General features: G+C 47.6%; 1 protein-coding gene across 1 annotated transcript in view; it reads right to left on the bottom strand.

Annotated features, from left to right (window-relative positions):
• The window catches only part of WDR35 (WD repeat domain 35), a 47,808-nt gene that overhangs the window by 13,274 nt on the left and 15,215 nt on the right, over window positions 1-19,319 (bottom strand). Inside the window, exons 7-16 of the mRNA XM_051974099.1 lie at window positions 18,305-18,470; window positions 17,123-17,268; window positions 14,978-15,103; window positions 12,617-12,802; window positions 11,444-11,504; window positions 7,175-7,319; window positions 5,602-5,671; window positions 4,546-4,599; window positions 2,316-2,425; window positions 1,621-1,831 (exon numbers count right to left, since the gene is read on the bottom strand). Of these exons, the coding sequence (XP_051830059.1) occupies window positions 1,621-1,831; window positions 2,316-2,425; window positions 4,546-4,599; window positions 5,602-5,671; window positions 7,175-7,319; window positions 11,444-11,504; window positions 12,617-12,802; window positions 14,978-15,103; window positions 17,123-17,268; window positions 18,305-18,470 (1,275 nt within the window). The remainder of the gene's footprint in view (window positions 1-1,620; window positions 1,832-2,315; window positions 2,426-4,545; window positions 4,600-5,601; window positions 5,672-7,174; window positions 7,320-11,443; window positions 11,505-12,616; window positions 12,803-14,977; window positions 15,104-17,122; window positions 17,269-18,304; window positions 18,471-19,319) is intronic.

Raw genomic sequence — 19,319 nt, 5'->3', positions numbered from 1 at the left:
GGAGAAAACGGAAAATCGAGCAGCCAGTGGCTCTCCTGGGCACAGCGCACACACACATCTCAACGCCCGCTCCCCCTGCCCGGTTTTATTTGGGGTTCCGTGATGGTAAAGGAAACTAAGGAGCAGGAGACCACATGGGCAAGCACACAGGAGGGAAGAGCAGAGATGGAGGCTGGACTGGAACAAGATCAAGGAGGCTGCAAGAGAAGGGGGAGAATGCTGCCCCACCTCCCAGGGCTTCACACAGGCCTCCGCCTGGGGACAGCACTGGGCCTCCGAGCCACGGCCACATTGGGCCACTCGGTGACCCCCCGGACCCTCCCTCCCAGCCGGCTGCTGCAGATATCTCCCAGCCACTCCCGACTTGGGAAATGGGCCAGGTGAGGCTTCTGGAGCAGCAGCAGGAAGGCTGGGAAACCAAGAAAACTCAATCAGCCCCTTGAAGGGGCAGGAGGAGGAACAAGCTGAGCTCAAGAGCAACCAAGGGGATTTCAGTGGGAGGTCACAAGCGCTACATCTTCATCTTTTCTTCAGGAAAACAGAAACACCATTTCCTCAACCCTCAGTGGATAGTCAAAAAAAGCTCAGGACCAAGCACCGCCACCTCACCTAGTCATTTCTGGGGAAAGTTTCATGTGCAAATCAAGGAAAGAGCTGAGCTCAAAGATTTAAGAATAAGCACTTCATCTGGTGGTCACAGGGCACGGCCCCTCCATGATGATGTGCCTGAAATGTCAACAAGGCGGGGAGGAGGGACGCGAGCAGCCAGCGCCCACAGAAAGCCCCCAGCCCGGTCTGTGCCAGCGAAGAGTCCAGACAGTGGTCAGGAGACAGGAAACCCACCTCCCTCCCAAAGTCTGAGAGAGCCAGAGCCTGACCTGAAGCTCACGCCCCAGAAAGTCGCCTTTCTACAAAGCTCCCTGACAAACACTCTTGTTCCTGAGGAAGGTTTTACCTGATTGTGTGTGTGTGTGTGTGTGTGTGTGTGATTGTATGTGACTGTGTGTGTGTGTGAGTGCGAGTCCTCCACTGACCACATCTGAAAAAAGTTTGTCTCAACCTGTCCCAGGGTCCCTCACTTCTCCGTCAGCATATTTATTGTAGGTCCTTTTCAGAACTGCTTTCAGAGAAAGTCAGTAATATCTGAAGGAATTTAAAATAGGTGTTGCCCCAGGAAAATAGCACACACGATGATGAGATAAAGGGCAAGAATATCCCAACAAAAGGGAGCCCTGTCTGCCATGACTACATGAGGCCCTGGGGAAGAGTTGAGAAAACACATCCTCCCTTCACTGCCAGGGCAGAGGGCCAGGGGTGTGGAATACTGTATACCATGTCAGACCCGGTGGTATAGCAAGGGCTTCTTTTACTGGAGACAGTTTTTTTAATAAACCTATGTTATAAGGAAAGACTTACAGGAAAGGGGAGAGGAGGAGGAGGAGAGAGTGTCATGAAATAAATTCCATTTTAAAACAACCCAAAAGCACACACATAAATCACAGGGACACATTCTCCATTTGTGCTCAGGACCCCATGCCTCGGAGCACCTGGCAACCTCCAGCCAAACAGCAGGAAGGAGTCCAGGCTCCAACTTGCTCCCTCCCTCTTCCTTGTTTTTACCTCAGGATCCAAGTTTCTGAAAACATACATTCTTGTTTTTTCCATCATCGCAAACAAATCTGGATTATCTTTGGCCCATTTCATATCCCAGACATCTTTGCGCTCCAGTTTCAACTGCTCGCCTATCAGCTGCTGCCCCGTGCTATCTGTCACTCGAGCGTCCAGGTCAAAGAAAGTAAGAACACCAGAAATATCGATGATGGCGAGACGGCTGAGAATTTGGGAAGGAAGAGAGAACACCGATGGAAAAGTCACCGTTAGCACTTTCAGAAAGCATCAGCTGGCGCTCTTCAGAAAACTCAAGAAAGAAGGCAAAGGAGCTCCGCCATCACTAGTGGTTTTCCCAACACCGACTTTCATAAATCCTACTTTAAAAACTTGGCTACGTGTTGTTCAAAGTTCATGATGATTCCCTCTATAAAACCAATTTCTTTTAGTGATGGAATCACACAAACCAAGGTGTCCTGTGGTTCCTGAAATGTTTATCGCACAAAGTGTGTATCAGAAATGAGAGATGTATACCAAATGGAATATGGCCCCACTCTGTACCTCCCCACTAGACCAAACTTGTTTGCCTAATAATGTACCTTTCTATGTGAATACTCAAATTTTTGAAAATGACTCCAACTGCCTTAAGTGAGAAAGAGGCTCCTTTCCAAGTCAAACTTGTTTTTGGAAATGGCTAACACACTCACCTGGAGTTGCAATTCAAAGACAACTGGTAAGCTCGAGACATAAGGGAGTATTTTTGAATCAAACCAACATTGGGTAGACTGTATCTCTGAATGGTGCCAGATTCACGACCCTGAAAAATTACACAGAGACGGGTTGTGTTGACTGATTTCCGGGACCTGTGGGGTCTCATCTACACCTTTTCCTATGTTTCCATTATTAAAAGCATCTCAACTTCAAAGACTTGAATGAGTGAAAAGCAGCTCCCCCCAAGATAATGTTTCTCCAGTGACCCCGGGAGTGGTACAAGAGCCCTGTGAAGAGCCCAGCCTGGCCCACAGAGAGAGCAGCAGGGGCAGCAGATGCAGGCTGGGGGGGAGACCGAAAAAGGAGAGGAGCTGGCAGGAGAGTAGGGGTCCGGGCTGCAGAGGGCTTGACCGGCCAGGCGGCAGACTCTGTGCTCCATCTGAGAGGCACCGGGAGTCATGGGAGCTGAGAGAGCAAGGAGGTGACGTGGTCAGGACTAAGCTCAAAGATTTCTTGTTGACTCGTTTGCTGCTGCTGTTCATCACTTCAGTCGTGTCTGATTCTGTGACTCCCTTTGGGCTTTTCTTGGAAGAGATGCCATTTCCTTCTCCTGCTCATTTTACAGAGGAGGAAACTGAGGCAGAGTGAAGTGATTGCCCAGGATCACTCAGCTAGTCAGTGTCGGAGGCTGGATTTGAACTTAGGTCTCCTCCTTCCTCTATCCACTGTGGCGCCACCTAGCTGCTCCTGCTTTAAGTGACAGAGAGCTAATTCTGCCCAAAGGACCAGAGGGAGAAAACTCCTGTGGTTACGAAGATTAAATCAACTATTATAAGTCCATTTTCTCAAAGTTAAGAGACCCCGACGGTAATTATTTGAACTACACTCTAACTAGGTTCCATCCATGCAGAAAATTCATATTCAGTGACCCCCGCCCTGCAAGGACAAGCACTGAGGGAAACATTCATTTCTAAAATAAAGTCCAGTTCGCCCACGTTCAGCCAACGGTTTCCTGACACTCCTGGGGACATCTTTTCCACGTGACGATAGAATTAGTAATTACAACAAGGGCAGGAGCTGCCTTTACAAAGTCACGAAGCACCTTGCTCAAGTCGCTTCACCAGGGACAATAAATGCGCTGCCTTTCCATATCTGACACCATTTTGGGGCAAAGCGTTTCGTTTTTCATAACTTGTTTTTCAATAATTCGATGAAGACTTTGTGGTACAATTTGGTAAACGAATGTTTCATAAATAAACGATAAGCTGAAAGGGACCACCAGGCGGGCCAGACCGTTGGGAAAAAGGCGCTAAATAATGCTGGGACACTGGTTTGTATTCACTGGTAAATAAATCATTCAGCACCAATTGGAACTTGGGGTGAAAGTCAAGTCTGTAGCAGGAACCAGCCCAGCCCCAACCTTTGGCCCGTTTCTAGAGCAGGATGAGGGCAGAGTCCTGGGTCCCTGCCCCCTCCCTAGTCACAGAGGACCGAGCTGACCGCCATGCGCTTGCGCACTGTCGGAACACTGAGGTCAGAGAGGGAACCCTGGGCACTTAGCTGGAACCTCACCAATCGGATGGCAGTGCTCCTGGATGACTGCACACTAATTAATGCTTAATGGCGTTGGGCAGCACTGCATGACGAGCACAGACCAGATCCGGGGCTCTCCACCCTCTCACTCGTCAGTCAGCAGATGGACACCCGTGCCCGAAGATGCCTGCTGCTCCTCGACCACACTACTCTGTCACGTGACATCCCAGGACGGGGCTCCCTAGGTATCACACTAGGTATCTCCACAAAGTCCCTTGGCTGCAGGCCTATGGGAGTGGGGAGGCGCCAGAGGCAGATTTCACCCGCTATTCACCACCACACGGGCTCACTGAACCCAGATGAGCGGCCACGTCTCCAGGACATCACAGCCGCCCATAATGGGGAAGCAGGCAGGAAAAACCCTCCTCCCGGTCTCTTCGAGCTGCTTTGTGCTCCCCGAGGGGGCAAGTCCCACCCTATTCCATCCTCCAAGAGTCTGCCAGGCCCCCAGACTCAAACTGCTTCTGGTACCCAATGAAAACTGGCAGGACACATTTTCAAGTTTGGATTTTTCCATTCCTCCGTGGGTGAGAATTTGTTATGCGGAAGAACGGGTTACGGTGCCACATTTTAGGCTTTTCGTAGCTTTGGTGATTCAAACAATCCTCCCAAAAGAAAATGTTCAGCACTCACCACAATCAGTGTCTTATCCGACGCGGTTATAGCACAAATGGGATCCTCAGTGCCCTAAAATCCACAAAATGCTATTATTCACTGAGTCAACCACCAAGCATTTATTAGGCAACTGCCGTCCCCACAGATGAACCAAAGCTAACCCTGCCTTCGGGGAATCTGTCACCTGTTGAGGGGCAGGGAAGAGCCAGAGCGTGTCTGGGTGAGCCGGGGAAGTATTCGGCTCGGGACGGGAGGGACATGTCTAAGACCTCGCTGTGCGGGAAGGCTCTAAAGCGCTAACTGGGACGATTTTCAGGGAAAGATGGGAAGAGGAAGGAACGGCTGCCATGATAAGTTCTATTTCCCTGGAGCTAATAGCCAGGGAAAGCAGTAGTGGGGATGGAAGGCTTGGGATCTCCACGACATCAGGCAGCTGAATGGCACCACAGGCCTGGAGTCGGGAGGATTTAAGTTCAAGTTCTGCTTCACTTAACTGGCTGTGCAACCCTGGCAAGGTTACTTAGCCTGCCTGCCTCAGTCTCATCTGTAAAGTGGGCACAGTAATAATGTAATAACACCCACCTCCCAGGTTGTTGTGAGGATCCAATGAGAGGACGCTTACAAAGTGATTCCTGTCTGGCACACAGTAGGCACTCTGTAAAGCCTCATTCCCTTCCCTCCCCCTCATCCAGGCCCATGGGTGAAATCACTCCAGCGAAGCTGTCCACGATGATTTCAGCACCAGGAGGGCCGGGGAAAGTTGCCTCTGTGGGATGATCAGCAGGCCCCTAGTTGCCCAGTGCCGGCCGGCCGGGCTGTCCTGCTGCAAGAGGCCTCGGGCCTGGTGGGGGAAGCCCAACGGAGGGCTGGGCCGCTGGACCCCGCTTGAACAACAACCTCTAGGACGGGTGACCTTGCTGTGCCCTTTTTACAGATGAGGAAACCGAAGCTCACAAAGGACACACGGTCCCAGGGCTGCCGAGGGGGTGGCGGGTCCTGAACTCGGGTCCCAACTGCCCCATCACTGGACGACGAGACTTACCTCAAACTAGAGTGAGCGGGGAGGTCACCCACCTGCGAGGCCTTGCTGTAGTCCAGAGCTCCATCGACGGCTCCCGAAGGAGCATCGTCAACGTGGTAGATCCTGGGGGAAACCCACGACATGCTCAGTGTGAAGATTAACGCGCACCGAGTGCAATACATACAGACTATAACACACTGAGTGACATGAGGAACAGACACTGAGCAAGCGCCTACTGTGCACCAGGCACGGGGGATCTAACAAGAGGCCGAACCCTTTCCTGACTCAGCCCCCCCCATCAGGCAGCTCGGACCCCAAGGGGGCTCAGTCAGAGGGAGGGCAGGCCCTGGGCCGAGGGGCTGGCAAAGCTTGAGAGGAGCTGCGACTACAAGGGAGCCTGGGAAGACAGGAAGTGTTCCGGGCTCAGGGGGCCTTGGGGAAGGAGTGGGGTGTCCAGCATTTCTTTCACCACCTGACAGGAGGCTTGGTAAAAAGGGAGAAAAGAAACAAGCAGGACTCGGGGCCCAGCCTCCTACAGTATCATTTCACAGCCCTGAGAAGCAGGCGCTAATATCCCTATTTTACAACTGAGGCTGCCGAGGCAGACAGTAGTTAGGGGAATCGGTGCCTGAGGCTGGATTCGGGATCAGCCTCCTGCCCTCTGTGCCCCCAGCCACTTCCAACATAGGGGAAGTCCCGTTCAAGTGGGAGCCCAGACGTGCGCCCCTGACCCAGCTTCTCAGAGGCTCGGGCCAACCCCAGGAGCACACCCGGCGGACGTGACCCTCGACCTCTCCCCTGTCCACTGATCGACAATCCCAACCAGCAGAGCCGGGCACAGGAGGAGGAGCCCGCCAGAAGCCGAGCTCCCCAGCCGCCGACCAGCGGTCCTCTCCGTCAGATAAAGACGATGATAGGCCCTGGGAGGTGGATGGAGTCTCTGGCTCCAGAGTGCTGCCCTTGAAGGTATAAAGTTCTGGATTCAAATCCTGTCTCGGGGGCCCGTGGGGTGCTGGGCGGGAAGGTCTCTGCCCCTACCTAAGCCGTAGCGTTCCCTCGGTGACAATGACGGCAGCAGCTGATGGGACTATTAGCAGGGCAGAAGAGGCTGCTGGGTAAAGTGCTTTTCCCCGACTGTCTGGTGGGGACGGTAAGGAGCCTCCAGCAGCCGCAGCCAAGCAGGAAGAAGGGCCAGGCCCTCTATCCACACATGGACAGGCCCACGGCACAAACCCCTCGGAGGCCGGACCATGCCGCCCTTGCACCCCCGGTGCCTCAGCTGCTAGAACAGGCGGCATTGGAGAAGGGCCGGACCACAATTAACTTTCTAAAAAACCAATCTCAAGCTTCACCGAGAAAAGCAGCCTCTGCTTTACTTTCCACAGTTCCCTCGAGATCCTGTTCAGCACCCCGGCTCTGGGCTGGCACCCGGCTTGCTGCCAAGGTGCCCAAGACTAAAAGGGTTGCCAGGGCAGGAGGCCCAGAGAGAGCACGTGCCCCAGGAGCCCCAGCGCGTCATTCTGCAACCCCAGTAAGGAAGATCCCATGGTCCCCTCAGCCTTTGCCTAGGACCACGACACGAGACGGGGGCGCGCCCGGAGCCCAGCCGCAGTGCCGGCCACCCACCTTTCTCGCCCTTCTTTTCTGGACCGCGCCACCTGGTTGATTTCCAGGGCCGTCAGCTTCTTGGCCACGCGATACTGCCACGTGTAGAAGGCTTCTTTGGAAGCGGCAATCACGTGCGTTTTGGTCATGGTGACAAATAACGGCACTGGGATTTCAAGGAGAAAATCAAATTAATGACACACATTGATCCAAAGCATGCGCGCTGTGCGGTTCCTCTCCCTGCAGATCACAGCATCCTCTCCCTCACGTCACGTCCTCTTGGAGGACACAGTCCTCCCGGGTCTAGCCAAGCCGGCCCCCTCCTTCTTCAGGCCGTGGCTAGACTGTCTCCCGCACCTGCGACTCCCCCTCATCTCCACCTCAAAGACTCTGGCTTCCTTCAAGCCCAGCTGGAGGGCAACCTCCCCCAGGAAGCCTCGGAGGCTTTATTTAAGGGACAATGGGCAATCACCTCATTCCAATTTCCTTCCAAGGCCTCCGAAGCCCTGGCAGGCGGCTCTGCTGCAGCTGGGTTCTGCGCTTTACCACCTGATGATACATAGGAAAGGCAGGGCAGCAGGGCAGGGAGCACCTTGGTCTCTGAGCAAAAGCTCCAGGTTCAAGTCTACTCTCCAGTGTTTCCTGAACAAGGACCAGGCCCTCCTAGGATCTCAGCACCTGCACTACTGGAGCCCAAAGGTCTCCCCTCCCCCATCCCGCGGTCCGGTAGCTGCGGCTCCGTCCTGACCAAAACCCCCATTCTCTGCAACTGTCCGATCGCATGGTCTGCTTCCCCCCCAGGGGCCAGCCAGACACGTGTGCAAACGCGTGCACATACGTGTGCACATCTGCAGCCATCCACCAAACGCCTGCTACCCACAGGGGATGCCTCCCGGAAAGCCCCAAGGAGCCTCAGCTGGCACAGGCAGCAAAACCGGAAGGGCACTTCCCAGGCCTCGGCCGCGGGGCTGCTCTTTTTCCCTTTTAGCCTTCGTCCTTTGTGAGATCTGGCAAAGACGCTTAAATAGGAAGTTTACGGGCCCCACGTACAACACGACAGTTGTGCCCTTGGCTGCTTCAAGGCCAAGGAAAGACCTTTTTGTGAAAGCTTCCCCTGCCACACTGCAAAAAGGCCTTGGGACGCTGCTGAGCACGGGGCAGCCTGGGGAGGTCCAAGGAGGTCCGGGAGGCCGGGGAGGCCTAGGGAGGCCCGAGGAGGTTGGGGAGGCCCAGGGAGACCAAGAGAACTTCGCCAGCCAGCGGCCACCTGATTCCTGCTTTCAAGGACAAAGCATCCAGCCAAAGCTGAGCAAACAGCTCCTGAGATTAAGGCTTCACATGCTTTTAATAAGAAAAAGGGGAAAGAAATCCAAGCCACATAAAGGGAGCAGAGATGAAGCCACCTGGGACACAAAAAGAGCCGTGAGGGCCGATTCCTGTCGGCTGCTGTGCCTCGGAGCCCCAGCATCACAGACACGGAGGGATGAAATCAGTTGGGGAGCCAGGAAGGGAGCAAACGTAAGGCCAGGTCCGACCCCAGGCATTTAACAAACATTATCACATTATTTCCTTAACCAACCAGGGGAATGGGCTTTGGCAATCTTGTCCCATTTTACAGCTAAGAAAACTGAGGAAAGCAAAAATGAAGTGCCCTGCCTGGGAGCCCACAGCTGGATTTGCACCTCCAGGTCAGACTGTAGATGGGGCTCTCTTTTGTCCAGATGATCGGCCCACTTTAGAGGCCGCCACACTTCCAGAACATCCCTCCTCATTCCGAGGAGTCCCCTGGGGGCTCTGGGGGCTCTGGGCTTTCTGTCCAGCACTTGGCAAGCCTCCTGTAAGGATGGGAGGAGCCCTTTCTGCTCAGCCTCCAGAACAGCCTTCTCCTCCCTTGCTCAACATCGGAACACTGTGGCCTTTCTTGAGACGGCTAAAACAAGTCAAAGCCGCGGTCTGGGGAGGCCACGTGGGAGTCTGGGGTCCAAATCTTGACTGGGAGAAGGCAGCCAGATCGCTGCCTTTTCAGTGATGAAAAAAGTCTGCTCGAGACGCTCCAGAGCCTGGATTCTGAACTAACAGAGAGCATCAGAGGAACTCTGGGAAAGCTCTGCTCATTTTTATGAGGGCCGGAAATGTTTTTATTAAACAGAACTATTTACAGCTAGGCCATTAAAAATAAAGGGCCAGATTCTTTCTCCAGCTTGGGGGATCCTGGCCCGCTCCCAGCCTGCCTCCCAAATGCACATCAGGACTCAAAAAGGGCCCCTCCCACAGCGACAGAGACCCCCGGGTCACCCGGGGAGAGAAGAAAGGCCCAGAGACATCCGGAAGCGCTCGTGGCGGCCACAACGGAGAAGCCGCGGCGTGTGAGAGGACATAATGTGCGGCAGCCTCGGAACGAGGCACCAGAGAAGGCGGGACACGCGGAAGGACATTTGTGAACGAGGCAAAGCGAGGTAAACGCGAACAACACAAGCGGGGCCCACGGTGGGCCGAGGGACCCAACAAAAAGTAGAGCAACAAATGGACGGAGGGGAAATGCCCGCGCCCGAGGTGCCAGGGGACGGGCTGAGAAGGCGCCTGCAGCGAAGAGGGAAGGAGGGGATAGAACGGGGCCTGGAAAGTCGAGAGCTTCCTGGGCCACTTCTTCCTTCTGCTAAGCAACTCTCTTCCCTTAATCAAAAGGTCATCAAAACCATTTGGCGCGGGCTAAGAAACAGCGTGGGGATCAGGAGAGTAGTTAGATCCACATGGCACAATAATCAAGGTCGATAGCAATCCAGTATCTGAGAAAACCCAAACTCCGGCTCCTGGGACAAGAACTTACTATTTGACAAAAATTGCTGGGAAAACTGGAAAAGCTGGAAAAACTCAGCATAAGCCCCACTTCTCCCAACCAATGCCGAAATCAGGTCAGAATGGGTAGGTGATTAACGCTGCTACCACAAGCAAACTAGGAGAGCAAGGGATCCTTTACCTAGCAGGTCTGTGGAGAAGGGAGGAATTTCTGACCAAAGAAATGCAAAATGGACAACTTGGATGACATTAAATTCAAAAGGTTTTGCAGAAACAAGATTAAAAGGGAAGCAGAAAAGTGGGGGGAAGGGGGAAAGGGGCTTACAGCCAGTGTTTCTGATAAAGGCCTCATTTCTAAAATATATAATGAATTGTGTCAAATTTATTGGAATACAAGTCATTCCCCAAGTGATAAATGACTAAAGAATTTTGAGATGATGAAATTAAAGTTATCTATAGTCATAGAAAAATGCTCTAAAATCACTATTGATTAGAGAAGTGCAAATTAAAACAATTCTGAGGTACCACTACACACTTCTCAGACTGCCTAAGATGACAAGAAAACATAATGATGGATGTTGGAGGGGATGTGGGAAAACTGGGATACTGATACATTGTTGGTGGAATTGTGAATGGATCCAACCATTCTGAAGAACAATCTGGAACTATGCCCAAAGGGCTGTCAGTCTGACAGCCTGTGCACGCTCTTTGACCCAGCAGTGCCATTACTTGCATCTGACTCCCAAAAAAATCATAAAAGAGGGAAAAGGTCCCACATGGGCAAAACTGTTTTGTGGTGGCAAAGAATTAGAAAACTGGACAATGAGTAGATGCCCACCCACTGGGGAATGGCTGAATAAGTTATGGTATATGAAAGTTCTATGAAAAATGCTGAAGAAGCTGATTTTAGAAAAGCCTGGAAAGATTTACATGCGTTAATGCTGAGCGAAACAAGCAGAACCAGAAATGCATTGTACACAGCAACGGCAAGATTGTACGGCGATCAACTGTGAAAGACTCGTTTCTTCTCGATAGATGAGTGATCCAAGGCAATCCCAATGAACTTTGAATAGAAAACACCATCTGCACTCAGAGAGTGAATTACGGGGACTGAATGTAAATCCCCATATGCTATGGTCACTTTGTTTTTCCTTTTCTTTTGTGTTTTTTTCCCTCTCGTTTTTCCCTTTTGTTCTGATTTTTCTCTGCCGACATGATTCATAAAGAAATATATTTTTAAATGAATATACATGTATAGCCAGAAAAAATGAAACTTTTTTTTTTTAAGGATGCAAGGTGGAAGTGGAAAATGTATGTGATGGAAAAATAAAATATTTCTAAGATGAAGGTGAACACGGAAACTAGAGGAACGATCAAGCTGGATGACATGTTCCAGAAAACACTCCTCTCTCATCATATTATTATAAAATTCAAAATTAGAATTACAACCAAGTATTTCATCTGAGTAAAGATTAGGTTATAACATTTGCTTACCAATTTCAATGTATTTGGGATCCAAGGGAGTGCCGATGGAGTTGCAAAGAACCAACACAAACTGTCAGAAAAGAAAACAGTATTAGACCATCTATGTGTCTGCGGTTCAAAAAACATATGGTCTCAGTTTTATAAAACACATAAAATGTTTATCTTCTTTTTAATTATGATCAAATGAGAAAATGGGACCAGCTTTAAAGCAACATATAAATCACTGAAGAAATGGTTCAGTTAACCCAGAAATGATGTAATCCCCAGTGAATATTAAAATGACTGAATCACTAATCCAGAAGGGACATTAAAATGACTGAATCACTCACTAGGGCCGCCCAGCAAGAAGGCCAAGAGTCAAGGGGGATAAGCAATTGGCGTTATTTTATTTTGGAGGAGGAAGCAGGCTTCCTGGTGGGTCCCTGTCCTTGCTTGAAGAGGGTTCTGAATCATTCCTTAGCTTTTAATCTTAAAGCAAGACTTAACATAAACTGATACTCTCTCCAGCGTTTTGTGCAAACAGATATATTTGACCTTCTCATCTCTTATCACCATTTAAGGCGAACAAAGATATTTTTTTTACTTTCTCCTATCTACACACTGCACAATTTGTTTCCATTTCCAAAGGCACAATTTGTTCTTCCATTGTTTAAAAAAGTTTTGTTGCTTTCACAAAGTCTCCTTCCCACACCAAACCTACGACTCGGGTAAAATAATTTCTAGGACGACACAAGCTGCCGTTTGCATCTGTATTTTCATCTCTAATTTTAGATCCTCTTGAAAATGCACAAAGGTGTTATTTCTATCCCATGTCACTATGATGCAGTTATCAGCCCAACTCGCAGGGGAATCCTTTTGCCAGCTGAGCTGACGACCACCCGTCCCTGAACTGAACTCACACCCGACATCCGGACATGTCGTCTATAAAAGGAAGTCCAGCCCAGAAAAGGAACTTAGTAGTTCTAATTTATTTCAGAAGCTAAAGGCTTGATGAGGAGCCTAATCCCCTACTAAGCACAGCAGGGAAGACATCCTGAATAGCTGGCAGCCCACAGGACCCAGAAAGCCAGGAGAGAATGGATGCCAATGCTTTGTGTCTGCCGGCGCCAGGGGACAGCACGGCCCCAACCTGCAGAATGGACCTTTGAGTCCGAGCTGTCAGGTTTCAGAGAAAACTCTTACCTGGGGTTGATTTTCATCAGACTTAGTTGCCAAAATGCAGAAGTCACCACAGGTCGTGATGGACATCAGGCTTTTTACGTATTTCACGTATTTCTCATTATTCTTTGCATCCCAAAAAACCACACAGTACTCGGGGCGATCCGGCCTGGTGTACGCATAAACCACCGTGTTGGAACAAAAACCCCACTGCAAAGATGGAAAACAAACTGATAAACTGCTCTGCTGTCCCTTTGGTGGAGCTTTGCTTTGCCTTGGTTTTTTGTGGGGGAGATGGGGCCCTCTTCAAGAACTGATGAGGAATTCAGGTTTCTAGCCCTTCTCTCAAAAAAAAAAAAAATACTGTAAAGAAAAGTTATTTTGTTAACATAAATATGGAGGAAATTCAGAGATTAAAAGCTAGAAATGTTAACTAAATAAAAATGTTTTTGTTAAAATCCCAATTTTTTATTTGTCAGAGAGAATTTTCAGTAGCCAAAGTATCACTTCAAGTGTCAGAAGTCAGTACCCCCTGGGAGAAGGGGTTGAGAAAACTGAGGGTCAGCCGCATCACCCAATGCAACAATGCGGCCGATACCATTAAGTACCCACCCACATCCAAGGCTTAGCACTAAGTGCTGGGAACAACGGTGGGAAAGTTATAGTTCCTGACCTCCAGCAACCCACAGGCTGCTAACCAAGGGCCACAGGATCTTCCAGGAGCACAACGTGACAGGGGCAAAGGGGACATCAGAGAAAATGTTCTGAGAAAATTCAGGGATATCAAAACAAAAATCCAAAAATCACCCAATCTCCCTTTGGTATATTAAAGAGTCACAGATCAGCAGATGTGTAAGTTTTAAGCTATCAACACAAACCTCTTCAGAATAATGACTAATTTAACGAGCTGTACTTATGCCCCCAAAAAGAAAATCTTGATCCTATGGGAGAAACTGAAAAAACTGCAAAGAGAGAACTGATAAAAACTAAAGGCTTATTCTAGTCTGATTAAGAGAGAAAAGGGTAGAAAATCATATCAACAAAAAGTTTAAATGAGCACTTAATTATAACAGAGAAGAATTTTTTTTAATTTTATAATATATAGTTCTATACCAACAAAACTGAGGATGTAAAAGAAACAGCAGTTTAGCTACAAAAAGTATAAAATGTCCAAATTAAAAGAGCACCAAAGAAATACTAAACAACCTAATTTCAGAAAAGAAAAAAAAAAAAACCATCTGGTCCACATGTATCCATAGGTGAATTCTATCAAACTTCTGAAGGATAATTAATATTCATACCACACAAATTATTCTAAAAACTGAAAAAGCAAACACTCTGTCACATTCCTTTTATAAGACAAACACAGTTCTAAAAACCAAACCAGGAAAAGGATAAAACAAAGAAAGTGAACTACGCAACTGTACAACTAGTGAATGTTAACTGAAATTTTAAAAAGAAGATCCTGGACAAAAAAATTATCTACCACGATAGATTAAAAAAAGATTTTTAAAAGTAGCTAACATATGGCAAAGGAAACTCTCCAGTTTTCTGGGTAATTACAGGAATAAAGCTCTCTCCCTTTGCATAGTCCTAGAAATGCTGGCCAAAGAAAGTAAAGGCACAAATATAGGTCAAGAGGGGACAACATGATGCTTTATAGAAAACCCTAGGGAATAAGAAACAAAACCGAGAATTTTTCAAAGGCAGCAGGAGAATTCATTAATGGCTTCCATAATGTAGGTAACAAAAGAAAATCACAAAGAAGGGACTGTTGTACGTGACCTTCTGAATTCATGAGACTGTAACAAGATGGAAGAATCTTAGTATCACCCTTTCGTTTCCCAAGTGAGCTTCTTACTACAAACACTATTAGTTTAAGGAGCTGCAGCAAGAAAATAACCAGATAGGCCTGGGCCAACACTCTCTAAAGCGGACTCCAAAGCTTTGGATTTGGCCTTATCGATCATCGCTCCCAAAATCTCTCTCCTGCATCCTCCTCCCACATCCCTTTGCAGAGCCCAGTGGGACTCCAGCAAGCTCTGGCACAAGCCCACCGAGTCTCTGGTCAGCTAGGTCTGCTATAAGAGCATGAGCCCATCGGCTAAGCTCATCAGCTAGTTGGCTGCTAACTGAGGAAGTCATCTGGCCTGAGCAGTCCAATAACACCATTTCTTAAGGTGTCAAAGGTTTTCACACTCACCTAAGTAGCCCCAAAGAGCCTTATTCAAATTAGGGCTTGAGAACAAGTATCCTGAGACTCATCCTCAAACCTTTCCTGGTTTGTTTCAAAAATTAAACTTGCTCTGAATAAATAGAGAAATACTCTGAGCTGTGACAAAACCTATTTATAAAGTTCTCGTGATACCCATTCTTTGGACTCACCTTGTAATCAGGTCTGATATTTGCAAAATAGATAAAAGAATCAACAGCAAGACCAATCTTTAATCCACCTCCTTCCCAAGACAGTGCAGACATCTGCTTTCCAGGAACCTTCAATGTTCGCAAATGCTAAAAAAATAAAAATAAAAGTGATTAAAAAAAAAAAACTCACAAATATTTTAGACTATAAGTACCAATCACTCCAAATATAAATTTTGTATTTGGAAATTTTTTAAATTGTTTAAAATGTTACAATTGGTTTACTAAGATTTTTCTTAAGAAAAAAATAGTTGTGTCAAAACAGGAAAAGTGAACAAAGGAAAAGGGAAAGAGGGAACAGATTCATCATCCACCACTCTATGAACTAGTCCAGTCATTAGAGAAAGCAATTGGGAGCCATGCCAACAGGTCCCTGAAGTAACCCTTCAACCTCAATCTCATCTGAACTGGTTAAAGAAAGTTAGAGCATGCGTGCGCACACACACACACACACACACGCACGCACACACGCACGCCCACACACACTTACACAGAATTTCATCAACAATGAAGAGGAGAAGGTAGAAGGACAATTGGAGGGAGGGCAGATCAAGGCAGGGATTAGTCCTAACCTGAACTCCAACTCTAACTATGTATAAAAGCATTTCTAGCTCCCTCTTGGTGACGAAGAATTGGGAACTGATGGGGATGCCCATGGTGTGGAATGGCTGAACAAATCATGACGCATAAACGTGAAATTGTGAAGTAGAGGGTTTCAGAGAAACCTGGGAGGACCTGAATGAACAGATGCAGAAAAAAGATGCAGAAAAACCAATTTTACCACACAACATGGTTCAGGCAAACAACTTTGAAAGAGTTGACTCTAATCTGTTTAATGATCAAGCATGGTTCCGGAGGACTAGTCTCTGGGTAGAGAAGGTGAAGGACTCAAACTGCTTTCTTGGACATACCCAAGGTGAAACTATGTTTTGATGTGACTAGACCTGTTTATAAGAGGTTTTGTTTTTCTTTTTGTTCTCAATTGGAGAAGGGGGAAGGAGATGGATTTTTGCTAATTGAAAACAAATAAAATACAAAGCAGATAAATAATGAATTTCTTATATAAGAGAAAGTAAGCTGTATAAAAGAAAGTTTGCAATCCTCTTTTTCTAATCTCTTCTATATGGAAGTGCTCATTTATTTTGTTAATTTCAGAGTTTTAAAAATTGAGAGCTAGATTCAAAGTCCTTGATATCAGTTCCAATTCTAACTATACGCCCTACACATTATAAAGATCTTCTTTAATTTGCCCTCATCTGGCCTAGCAAGACAACTGAAATAAAGCACAACACGACAGCCATCTGGGTGTACAGCTGGGAAACGTCGATAACAACAGGCCACCGCAACACCCAATGCACAGCATCAAGGGGCGACTAATCACTCTCAAAGGGTCCCCATTTCACAGAGTAAGCAGATCAACAGCGTCTGAGGCCCCCTTAAATCCAGGTCATCCTGACTCTAAGCCAGGTAATCTCCCCACTTCCAAAAACTACTTAACAAGTTAGTCCATGTTCATCCAAAAGATCATTTGCCAAGAGTTGCTTTTCCCAATGTCAATCAGATTTTAAAGTCAGATTGATATTAACATTCTCTTTAGTATTACTTATCCCTTTATTAAGACTATCATAAAGAAAAGGGTGAGAAAAGAGAAAAACCGTGACTGTGGAGTCAGAAGACCAACATTCGGTGCCTGTTCTGTCACTCAAGTCACCCATAAAATGGAGTGGATCTTCCATTTCACAATGGAATCCAAATCTAATTCAATCTATCCAATTCACAAGTGCTTGTAACCTACAAAGCAGTGTGGTGCAGGGAACAGGGTCCTGCCATCTCCTGTCAAGAAGCCCCAGCACAAATTCGATCTGTGACCCAGGCCAGTGGTGGAACATCTGGCAAATCAGTCCTCCAGGTGTTCCCGCACAAGGAGTTCAATCTGCTGACCATCACAGAATCTTCATGCACTGTGTATCTACTTAAGCTTCTGCCATCAGCCCCAACAAACACGCCCAAAACAAAAACAAGGGACGTGCATCTTTGCCAATCTTTTCTCCCACTTTCCTCAGTACGCCTTTGAAAGCTTAAAGAGAAATGAATGAAAACTAATTTTACCTCTCCAAATGGAGTATAAAACTGCACCATGTTGATGTCTTTGTCCTGAGAGATGGCCTTCTGGGAGCCGGCCACAGCCAAGACGCTCCCAGTGTGATTCCACTGGATACTGACAACATTCATGCCGGTATCAATCAAAACAGGGTCTAGTCAGAAGAAAAAATTGAAAAACAGCATGCAAAGAATTAGAGCTGCAAGATCCTCAGAACCCATCTATTTTTGCATCTGAAAACAGCCTGTTCATATTCCTTGACCATAAACTTTGATTTAGTTCTCTATCTTTCTCAAATATAAAAATTATGTTTATCAGAGATACTTGCTGTAAAAATTTTTCCCAGTTTTCTGCCTTCCTAATCTTGGTTGCATTGCTTTTATTTGTGCAAAAACTTTTTAATTTGATCTCATCAACATTCTCCATTTTATGTTTCATAATCTCCCTCGCTCGTTTGGTCCTAAACACTTCCCTTATTCGTAGATGTGACAGGTAAACAATTTCATCCTCCCCTAATTTGCTTCTGGTAGCACCTTTATGTCTAAATCATGAACCCATTTTGATCTTCTCTAGGCATGTAGTATGAGATGCTGATCTATACCTAATGTCTGCCATGCTGTTTTCCAGTTTTCTGAGCAGTTTTTATCAAATAGCGAGCTCTTGTTGTAAAAGCTTAGATCTTTGGGTTTATCAAAAACTGATTGTAACATCATTTACTCTCCCTAATCTACTCCACTGATCCACATCTCTATTTTTTAGTCAGATTTAGTAGCAGATTGTTTTCACGATTATTCCTCTGTAATATGGTTTGTGATGTGGGACAGCTAAGCCACTTTCCTTCACAGTTTTTTTCACCGATTCCTTTGATAGTCTTGACCTTTTGTTCTTACAGATGAATTTATTCTACGTCTATAAAATAATTTTGGGGTAGTTTGATTGGCATGGCACTGATTAAGTAAAGTAATTTAGTCTTTAATTTAGAATTGTCATTTTTATTATATTGATTCAGCTCAGGCCCCTCATTTTACAGAGAAGGAAACTGAATCCTGAAGCAGGGGGTGATTTTCCAAGGCCAAAGTCTGATTTCGGTTCCAACTCTCTCTAATATGTGGCCTAAAAAACTTTTCCTTAAAGTCACAAGTAATTCTAAGATCCTAATTCCCAACATCATCCAAAGAAAACTCCTTTACTTTGGTCACTCTCCTGTCTCATTATCTGGCATCTTCCATTGTCAAAGCAGATGGCAAGGCAAGGGCAGTCGGGCTCCACGTAGCCCTCCGTGCCGTGGTACCAGTGGATCCCAGCAATGCTGATGGCTCCGGTTACATTCACCAAACAGTTGAGTTTCATCTTCATCTAAAAAAAAGTTTTAGCAATGTCATGATTATGTACATTGGCTTTGGGGTTTGAAGACCCCCCCGTCACAGAGGTTACAGCACAGGAGAAGCCCTCACCGAGCCTCCGGAGCCAAAATGACCCCAGCAGCGGTGAAATGCTAAAGGGTCCCAGGATGAGCCTTGGGCACCGACTCAAGACCCTGAGGCAGGTTTCTACCTGAACAACTCACTGAAGTGGGGCAAAGATGAAAACAATAAAAACTTTCAGGATTTCAGTCAGTGCTATTAATTATGCTTCTAGTCCAGGATTGAGAAACGAGAGGCCGTGGAGAGCCCACACACGTCCAGGCCAAAGCCACCCTGGAAACACCAAACGGAGCCGCCACGAACCCAACTGGTGAAGGGACAGACAGGAAATGACCGCGGGCCCTTTGTGGCCCGGCCCCCAACCCATGAGAGCAAAGATGAGGATGTGGGCAACTCCCACAGACCTGAATAAAAACAAGCTACTTATGCTGAAAAACGGATAACAGAGAGTGGGGACACAGGCTGGCATCCGCCCTAGGAGAACCAGAGCCCGGTCAGTGCCACGAGGAACCTGACCTCTGCCAACAAACGCGCCCGGCGCCCCCAGATTGGGAAGAAAGAAGCAACAAGGAGGGCAACAGTCCCTGAAGCCTGACCACAGACACTATGGAGTACGATCACCCAGAGGCTGGGGAGGATGAAGGTTCTCCTCCTAATCCCTTTCAACTGCCAAGGACCACACGGCCTGCAAGAGCTCCTAAGTGGGAAAACAGCCAGGACTCTTCCTCACTCCCTCCCCCCAACACCCCCCCCCCTTACTAAAAAAAAGGGGAGGGGCATG

The sequence above is a fragment of the Antechinus flavipes genome, chromosome 2 (genome assembly GCF_016432865.1).
Source record: "Antechinus flavipes isolate AdamAnt ecotype Samford, QLD, Australia chromosome 2, AdamAnt_v2, whole genome shotgun sequence".
Taxonomy (NCBI): domain Eukaryota; kingdom Metazoa; phylum Chordata; class Mammalia; order Dasyuromorphia; family Dasyuridae; genus Antechinus; species Antechinus flavipes.
Note: the sequence above shows the minus strand (reverse complement) of the source record. Positions and strands in the feature narration are given on the sequence as shown.